This window comes from Rhinopithecus bieti, unplaced genomic scaffold (assembly GCF_001698545.2).
Source record: "Rhinopithecus bieti isolate Rb0 unplaced genomic scaffold, ASM169854v2 scaffold_22522, whole genome shotgun sequence".
Taxonomy (NCBI): Eukaryota; Metazoa; Chordata; class Mammalia; order Primates; family Cercopithecidae; genus Rhinopithecus; species Rhinopithecus bieti.
Genome location: NW_016811454.1, coordinates 709,145 through 718,980, shown reverse-complemented (window position 1 = coordinate 718,980; position 9,836 = coordinate 709,145). Strand labels below are relative to the sequence as shown.

At 39.7% G+C, this 9,836-nt stretch overlaps 1 protein-coding gene across 1 annotated transcript in view; it reads left to right on the top strand.

Annotated features, from left to right (window-relative positions):
• The window catches only part of FASTKD2 (FAST kinase domains 2), a 28,541-nt gene that overhangs the window by 15,283 nt on the left and 3,422 nt on the right, over positions 1-9,836 (top strand). The window contains exons 7-9 of the mRNA XM_017893922.1: positions 7,261-7,427; positions 8,456-8,677; positions 9,318-9,402. Coding sequence (XP_017749411.1) covers positions 7,261-7,427; positions 8,456-8,677; positions 9,318-9,402 — 474 coding nt within the window. The remainder of the gene's footprint in view (positions 1-7,260; positions 7,428-8,455; positions 8,678-9,317; positions 9,403-9,836) is intronic.

Here is a 9,836-nt window from a genome sequence, read left to right as displayed (position 1 = left end):
CTTCCAGGTGAGGCGATGCCTCGCCCTGCTTCAGCTCTCGCTGGTCAGGCTGCAGCAGCTGACCAGCACCGATTGTCCGGCACTCCCTAGTGAGATGACCCCAGTACCTCAGTTGAAAATGCAGAAATCACCGGTCTTCTGTGTCGCTCGCGCTGGGAGTTGGAGACTGGAGCTGTTCCTATTCGGCCATCTTGCTCCTACCTTCTGGCACATTTCTTCTATACCTAATTTGTTGAGAGCCCTTAACATGAAATGTTGTTGAATTTCATCAAATGGCTTTTCTGCATCTAATTAGATGATCATATGATTTTTCTCCTTTATTCTGTTAATGTGGTGTATCTCATTAATTGACTTGCACATACTGAACCGTCTTTGCCTCCCAGGGATAAATCCCTTTTATTCATGGTGAATGATCCTTCTAGTCCTGATATTTTGTTGAGGATTTTTACATCTGTGTTCATCAGGGATATTGACCTGTAGCTTTCTTGTGTCATAATGCATGTGTCTGGCTTTGGTATCAGGGTAATGCTGGCCTCATAAAATGAGTTTTCTGTCTTCAGGTGTTTGGAAAAATTTAAGCACATTAGAAGTATTGTTAATTCTTCTCACAATGTTTGGTAGAATTCAGCAATGAAGCCATCTAGTCCTGGCCTTTTTCATTGTTGGGAAGTTTTTGATTACTGATTAAATTTCTTTATTCATTATTGGTTTGTTTAGATTTTCTGTTTCTTTATAATTCAGTCTTGGTAGGTTGTATTTTTCTAGGAATTTATTCATTTCTTCTTGATTATCCAATTTGCTGGCATAAAGTTGTTCATAATAGTCTCTTATGAGCCTATTTTATTTCTGTGGCATTGGTTTTTACTTCTAGTTATAATGTCTTGTTCGTCTCATTTATTTGAGTCTTCTTTCTTTTTTTGTCAGTCTAGCTAAAGGTTTGTCAATTTTGTTCATCTTTTCATAAAACCGTCTTCATTTTGTTGATTTTTTTCTACTTTTTATTGTCTATTTTATTTATTTCTGTTCTAATCTTCATTATTTCCTTCCTTCTGCTAAGTTTGGGCCTAGTTAATTTGTCTTATTTCAGTTCTTTGAGGTGTAAATTGAGGTATTTTTGATACCTTTCTTTTTTCTAACGTAGGTGTTTATTGCTGTAAGTTTTCTTGTTAGTACTGCTTTTTCTGCATCCCATCATTTTGGGTATGTTATGTTTTCAATTTTATTTGTCTTGAAATATTTTCGAATTTCCCTTTTGATTTCTTCTTTAACCCACTGGTTGTTCAATAGTGTATTAATTTCCACATATTTGTGAATTTTCTAGTTTTCCCTCTGTTGATTTCTAATTGTATTTCTTTGTGATCTGAAAGGATACTTGGTCTGATTTCAGTTTTCCTAAATTTGTTATGACTTGTTTTGTGACCTAACATATAGTCTGTCCTTGAGAATGATCTGTGTGCACTTGAGGAAAATGTGTGTTCTGGTGCTGTTGGCTGGAATGTTCTGTATGTGTCTGTTACAGCCATTTCATCTGTAGCAGGGGTCCCCAGGCCCCAGGCCATGGACTGGTACCAGTCTGTGGTCTGTTAGGAACTTGGCTGCACAGCAGGAGGTGAGTGGTGGGTGAGCATTACTGCCTGAGTTCTGTCAGATCAGCCATGGCATTAGATTCTCATAGGAGCATGAACCCTATTGTGAACTGCGCATGTGAAGGCTCTAGGTTGCATGTTCCTTATGAGAATCTAATGCCTTATTAAATACCCCCGGCATCCCCAGTCTGTGGAAAAATTGTCTTCCATGAAACCAGTGCCAAAAAGGTTGGGATCACTGATCTATAGTGTTCTTCCTTTGTTTTCTTACTGATTTCGGTCTGGATGGTCTATAAATTATTGGAAGTGGGGTTATTGAAGTTTCCTACTATTATTGTATCATCTATTTTTTCCTTCAGATCTGTTTTATCTTTCTGATGAATTGGCCCTTTTATCATTATATAATGACCTTGTTTGTCCTTGTGACAATTTTTAACTTAAAGTGTATTTTGTCTGATATAAGTATGGCTACCTTTGCTGTCTTTTGGTTACCATTTGCATGGAATATCTTTATCCATTTCTTCACTATCAAACTATGTGTATGTCCTTAAATCTAAAGTGAGTATCTTGTAGACAAGTTACAGTTTGGTCTTTTTTTTTAATCCATTCAGCCATTTTGTGTCTTTTAACTGGGGAATGTATTAGTCTATTCTCACATTGCTATACTACCTAAGACTGTGTAATTTATAAAGAAAAGAGGTTTAATTGACCAACAGTTCCACATAACTGGGGAGGCCTCAGGAGACTTACAATTATGGCGGAAGGCAAAGGGGAAGCAGTCACCTTCACAAGGTGACAAGAGAGCAAGAGAAAGGGCAAGGAAGTGCCACACTTTAAGCCATCAGCTCTTGTGAGAACTCCCTCACTATTACAAGAACAGCCTGGGGAAACTGCCCCCGTGATCCAGTCACCTCTCACCAGGTCTCTCCCTCAATATGTGGGGATTAAAATTTGAGATGAGATTTGGGTGCCGGAAGCTGTCCACCCCTTTTCCTTTGTTCTTAACTGCCCTTAGTCATCTGAACCCTGCTGGTTTTGTTAGTATTCCATGTGAGTTGAGACGGAAATCAGCCCCTAGGGCAGCACACCGAAAAAGCCAAATGTTGGATGCACACTCTGTTCTCTTCCTCCGAGGGAGAAGTCCTAGGCCAAGGTGATTTCTCTTGGTGCTGAGCTGTGCCGGCTTTGGGGAGGGGCTAACCTGGGTAAAATGTCCTTCTAACCTGTTGCAGTGCAACTCTTCTTGGTTTGTACTTGTCTGGAGTATGACAATCTCTTAATTGGTTTCTGGACTTTTCATGAGGTATTTTTGTCTATGTGTCCTTGTTAAATCAGTGTTTCTGAGAAGCTGTGAGAGCTGGACCTTCTTCTAGTTCAGTTTTGACCTTAACTATTCATTTGGTCTCAAGCTGCTGCTTTTTATTCTTTTCATTTTAACCATAGCCATGCATTTCTATTATTAAATACAGTAATTCCTCAAACGTGCCAGCTTCTTTCATACCTCTGCTTTCTACCCAGAACATCTTTTCTTACTCTTTGGATCACTCAGGGCTCACTAAAATCAGAAAAACATATAAAATGTCATTTGTTAAAAGAGTGATTAAAAGCATGGACTCTAGAGCTAGGTTTGAGTCTTGCCTAGGTTTGAGTTTCGTCATTGCCATTTGTTAGCTACTTGACTTTTGGCAAATTACTTGTCTGTGCCTCAGTTTATTCACTTATTAAAATGGAGATGAGCTGTGTCTAATCTCACTGGGTTGTTACTAGGATTAAATGAGTTAATCTATGTCAAGTTCTTATGACAATGCCCAGCACATAGTAATTTTTAGATTTGAAAAAAATTAGAGTGTAGGTCACAGAGGCATTGGGGGAACAAACTAGGGCAGTTGTGAAGGTCTCAGTGGCAAGATGCACAGGCCATCTGTTTGCCATCAAATGACTTGACTCCAGCTGCTTACTTTCCTTTTAGTTTTCCCTCCAGATTTAGATTTCTAAAAGAGAACATCTGATTGACTGAGTTTGGGTCACATGCCCATCCCTTAAGGGCAGTTAATCAATGAAGTGGTGTCAGGCCAACTAAAAAGCAGCTTCCCACTGTACTGTCCACTGAATGGACAGACTCAGCTCATACTGCATTTCCTGTGTCTTCCCTAATTGTCCCCATCAGGGTCCCTGTGCTTGTCATGTCTTACCCAATCTCTGGTGGAGCCTTGACAACAAGGTTGTAGTCAAGTCTCCACCAGAGATTGGGTAAGATATGACAAGTGTCACATCATTTGTTGTGTCAATAAATCTGTCTCTGCTCCTCAGTTGGTAAGCTCTCCAGAGTCAGACCCAGCTGCCTGTTTTTCTGAACTTAGTACAGGACCTGCCAAAGAGTAGACATTTAATAAAGGTTGAAAAATATCCCCCAAATTCAACCTCCCTATACTCCCCTGGCTTGATTTTCTTCTGAGGCTGGCTCCCATTGATGCCTTGTACTTTCTAGACAAATAATATCAAGCTAAGTGGTAATTAAAACTCCAGAAACAGGCCCAGAGGGATTAAGAGAGTAAGTACTGGGCAGGTAAGAGTTTTTCATGTGACTCTAGGCAATCCAAGAGATAACTTGTTCCAACAAAATTGTTATGTTGGAAATAGGTGGGGGGATAACAAAGGTAACAAAGGCTGAGACATTTAATAAAATGGCAGTAGTAGAATTAGTACAGGAGGAGAATCATGAATTTGTCTTTTTGTCTGTCTATTCTGCTTTCATTTAACCTAGTGGTTCTCAAACAGGGATGATTTTGCCTCCCAGGGAATATTTGGCAATGTATGGAGACGGTTTTTAGTTGTCACAACAGAAGGGAGGTATGTGCTACTGGCCTCTGGTGGATAGAGGCCGGGGTGTCACTAACATCCTACTATGTGCAAGACAACCCCTCACAATAAGGAATTATTCAGCCCCAGGTGTCAGTAGTGCTGAGATTGAGAAACCCTTACCTAATTCTAAGCCTAACACCTCAACATTTCTCCAAAGGAGAAGTAGGGGCAATATGGCAGATACAGCAAGATTAATTCGTCACCATTTCCTGAATGCTCATGAATGTACAGTTGCCTGGATATGGTATTTTGAGGGCTATAAAAAAAGAAGTTTTTATTCCCTGTTCTTCCTAGACCACTTATGAAAACAACTCTCTTGTATATCCAGAGGAAGGCAGTACATGGTGGGCACCAAGTAAGTGCTTTATGGAGGAAGGAGAAAGGAAGATGGCAGCTTAGGCTGGAGTGGCAAAGGTTTTGGAAGCAGAATAACTCAAAAGTATTTGGGAAGAGAATTGACTAGAAGAGATGGATTAGATAGGAGAGTGGTAGGAAATCTGGCTTAGCTTATTGTATATCCACATGCTATACATTAATCGTTATTTCATTTTTGATGGCCCATGGCGGAGAGGGTGTGTTAAATCCAGAGTATCTTGCTGGGCTTGGAACCCAAGGAAGAAATATTTAACATTTAAGCTCTGTTGTTTTGGTCCTTTGGTTTCTTCTCTTCTTAATCTGTGTTTATCACCTTATGGTTAATCCCACATTTCCATCTGTGGTCATTAGTGTGCTCCTGAACTCCAGACCTGAGTCTCTGTGGGTTGCATATAGTCACTGCCCATCCCAAAAGTGTCTCAAGTTGAGTAATTCTGGAAGTCAGCTCATTTTTCTTGACTCATCCTTTTCCAATGACAAGTTCCTCCTCCTGTCTTCCTCATCTAAGTTTATTTGTTTGTTTAGTCAGCATTTGCCAAGCACCTGGACACTTAGGAGAAAGAGGGATAAGACAGTCCTTCTTGCCAGAGGATTCTGTGTAATGGGTAAGGTAGATATGTAAATTGGCAATTAAATATAGCATGAAAATTCGAGTGATCTAGCATATTAGTCTGTTTTCATGCAGCTGATAAAGACATACCCAAGACTGGGCAATGTACAAAAGAAAGAGGTTTAATGGACTCACAGTTCCACATGGCTGGGGAGGTCCCACAATCATGGCAGAAGGTAAAGGGCACTTCTCACAGGGCAGCAGAGAGAGAGCCATGCAAAAGGGGTTTCCCCTTATAAAACTATCAGATCTCGTGAGACTTATTGACTACCACAAGAAGAGTATGGGGGAAACCATCCCCATGATTCAGCTGTCTCCCACTGGGTCCCTCACAACGCAAGGGAATTATGGGAGCTGCAATTCAAGATGAGATTTGGGTGGGGACACAGCCAAACCATATCATCTAGGATATTTGGAAATAGAGGAGGGATATATCAGGATGCCAGCCTGGTGAAGAGGAGGGCCAGGGGATATCAGGCAGTGTTGCCTGGAGGAGATGGTATCTGAACTGATCTTAAAAGATGGAGAGATGGGGGTTTACCATGGAAAGATAAGCAGGAATGAATATTCCAAGTGAAAGGCCCTGTATACGCAAGGCCTGGAGGAAGGAAACAGCAGAGCATGTGCAGGGAACAGCACGCAGCATGAGGTACAGGGTGAGGAGTGGGGCAAGAGAAGACCAGAGAGGGGATCACTACCCAGGCTCCCAACTTCCTCGTCCACACCATCCCCTGCCCCCGCATCCCACTGCGTGTTCCAAAAGCAATCAGTTACCAATTTCAGAAGTGCTTCCTTGCTGTTGCATGTATGATCTGTTATATTCCTCCCATTTCTTCGTAATTCCTACAGTTTTCCTGGCCTTATCATAGCCCTTCATCCTCCCCAACCCTTCTACCCCTACCCATGGACCTCTCAGTTGATTTCAGTCTCAATGTTAACAAGAGCTTGCGTCCAGGTATATTTGCCCCGGCTGTTAAGAATCACTCCTCTGTACCTTCATCTCACCAATTGCTCACTATCAGGCAAGTAGCATGCACTTTCAGGGATCTGCTCAGATCTTCTTCCCTTATTCCATCTTTTCCACCTATTCAACTTCTTCTCCCTAAAGCTTCTGTTTATTTTCTTTGCGAGATCACAGTACTTTGCGTGTATTTCTTTTCTTATATAACTATATGTATCATATGCCCTAAGAGTCAGATTGGCATGTGTTCAAAGGGTAGCTACCATTTATTAGTGATGTCACTGTGGCCCAGTGACTGCACCTGATTTTGATCTTTTCTGTCTTTATTTGTGCTTAACCACATTGTTATACTGTGTAACATTAGTTAGCTCTGGGTGGTAGGATTAAGCTTGCAGTTCTTTTAACCCATAGTATTGAGAGCTAGATAATTTTAGTTGGTTATAAAACTGTAGTGGTGGTTCAGGCATTGTAGAAAACCTAGCATAATTATGAAAAGGTTCTGGAGCCTGACACCTTGTGTTCTAATACTGCCTTTGCTACTTCCTTGTCTGTGTGTTCTTAGACAAGTTACTCAACTTCTAAGCCTGTTTACCCATTTTTTTAAATGAGGAGAATGATAGTAATACCCATAGAGTTTTTTAGTGTGAGTTAAGTGAGTTAAAGTCTATAAAATGTTTCTCGTGCAAGACATATAGCAATAGCCAATATTTATTGAATGGATACACTTATTATGAGATAACCAACTGTCCAGAACAATGTATGGATACTTACTTGAAAGCCTGATTTTCTTATCTCTTTTCTCTGGAATCCTTAAAGATACTGGCCTTCTGTATATGTTGGGAAACTGACTTTTCTTTGTTCCCCAGACAATTCCTGGAAGTTATGGCTAGTGCTCTGACTGGTTATCTTCACTCTGTTTCTTCTGGAAACTTATTGGATGCAGTGTATTCATTTTGCTTGATGAATTACTTTCCCCTGGCTCCTCTTAATCAGCTTCTGCAAAAAGACATCATCAGTGAGCTGCTGACATCAGGTAGGATGTTATTGCAGAATTGTGACCAAAATAAGACACTACCACTAGCTACCATATGACTCTGAATGGGGTCCTAGTTGGAGCATTGTTAGTTGAAATTTGCAGAGCAGGTGTTACTGTGGAAAGGGCTGATAAAGGTGAAGTCAAAGGATAGTGCTTCAAAGCAACAAACCTACAGACCCTTCTTTAATGACAAGTCCTACATGTAGAAAAAAATAATAAGAAATGCATCATTATTCCTTTTATTTACACTCTATCAATCTGTACAAAGGCTAACTGTTCAGGTTGTTCTTTATGCTTTGATCGGAGCTGTTTGTAATTCCTAATCCTTTCTTACCACATTTGAAGCCAGCCTAAGTCAACTTTTGCAGCTACAAACACTTAGTCACTCCTGGCCTGTGATGAGGGAACACCTGTTAGATCAAGAAACCAACTAGCCACCAAATTAATTAGTTCATTTACTCTTGGAACCAAATTAACTGTTGACTTTTAGTCTTTAATATTAAATAAGGCAAAGCAATATCCAGGTAGATGTACAAAATTTGAGGATGTGTCTGAGAATAGAGTAGTTCAGAATTAAAAAAAAAAAATGTTATAAAATTCCAAAGTTGAGTTGTGAAGAGTCAGTCAATACCACGTGCTGATTTTTCAAGCAGTGTAATAATGGAGAAACAGCCTTGAACCCCGAAAACCTGGATTGTAGTTCCAACTTTGCCTTAACTAATCACAAGGCTTTTTAACATTCCTGGGCATTTCCTTGTCTATAAATTGAGGAGTTTAGACTGAATGACCCCTAAAGATATTTGAGGCCTTAAAACATTATCAAGTGCAGGGCTTTGACTTAGACCCTGTGGAAACCAGGGAGACACAGAAAGGGTCCTTGTGATAAGAAAGAGATCATTAGAAATACAAGTGCATTTATATATATATATTTTTATTATTTTATATCTATTACTAAATTTATATTAATATAGTTTTTTAATGTTGCATTTATTTCTTAATGATATACTCTCTTTTTTATCTTTTAGATGACATGAAGAAGAATGTTCACAAGCTGCATATTTTGGATACTTGTCTAAAACTTGATGATACTGTTTATCTCAAGGACATAGCCTTGTCACTCCCACAGCTTCCGCGGGAGCTGCCACCGTCACATCCAAATACAAAGGTGGCAGAGGTGCTGAGCAGCCTTCTGGGAGGTGAAGGACACTTCTCAAAAGATGTGCACTTGCCACACAATTATCATATTGGTATGGGACATTATATGATTTCGTTTCATTTTATTGTATTTATTTTCCCTTTTTTTTCAGATAAAAAAATAGGTATTTGAGGCAGCAGTTTAGTGTAGTGCAGCATTGCCTGTGGAACTGGCCTGATTCTTGCCTCATAAAATTCTTGTGACCAATAAATGAAATTCTACACATTTTTATGTGTCTAAAATCCCGAGACTAGTATCTGACACATGGTTAGCTCTCAATATATTTTAGCTACTGCTCTTATCATTATTGGTAGTACTATTAAACATTTTGAAACAGAAAATCACTTGGGGCTGATCGTGGTGGCACACACGGTAGCATGTGGAGAGGCTGAGGCAGGCGGATCACTGGAGCTCAGGAGTTCGAGACCAGCCTGACCAACATGGTAAAATCCTGTCTCTACCAAAAAAATACAAAAATTAGATGGGCGTGATGGCATGTCCCTGTAGCCCCAGCTACTCAAGAGGCTGGGGTGGAAGAATTGCTTGAACCTGGGAAGTTGCTGCAGTGAGCTGAGATCACACTACTGCACTGCAGCCTGGATGACAGAGTGAGACCGCATGTCAGAAAAAAAAAAAAAAGGAAGTCTCTTGGAGCAATGTTTGAAAAATTAATATCAATTCTTTCCTTTCAGATTTTGAAATCAGAGTGGACACTAACAGGAATCAAGTGCTTCCATTTTCTGATGTGGATACAGCTTCTGCTACAGATATTCAAAGGTTGCTTACATATATTTCCTTTGCTGGGTTTTCCAAATTTAAATCCTAATTATAAAAGACTTGATATTAAATAGCAGTAGTAAAGCTAAGACTTGATGTTTGTATGGAGCCTGCAGCACACCAAGAGACTTCTCATCCATCAGTGTCAATGTGGACATTATGGTTGAATACAGTGGACTTCAGTGGGACCATTTAATGAGACAGACTTTTTAAAATTAAGTTTTGAAGCTACAGTTCAATAAAACAATATTAATATAATTGAAACTATCAATGCACTGTAAACTTTGGACAAGATAATATAATAGTGATCATAAAGAATAAAGACTTGAGGCCTCTACAAAAATACCCAATCAATATTTTGCTCTACCACCAAGACTTTTCCAGAGGTAGAGAAACCGTAGTCTTTTTTTTTTTTTTTTTTTTTTTTTTTTTTT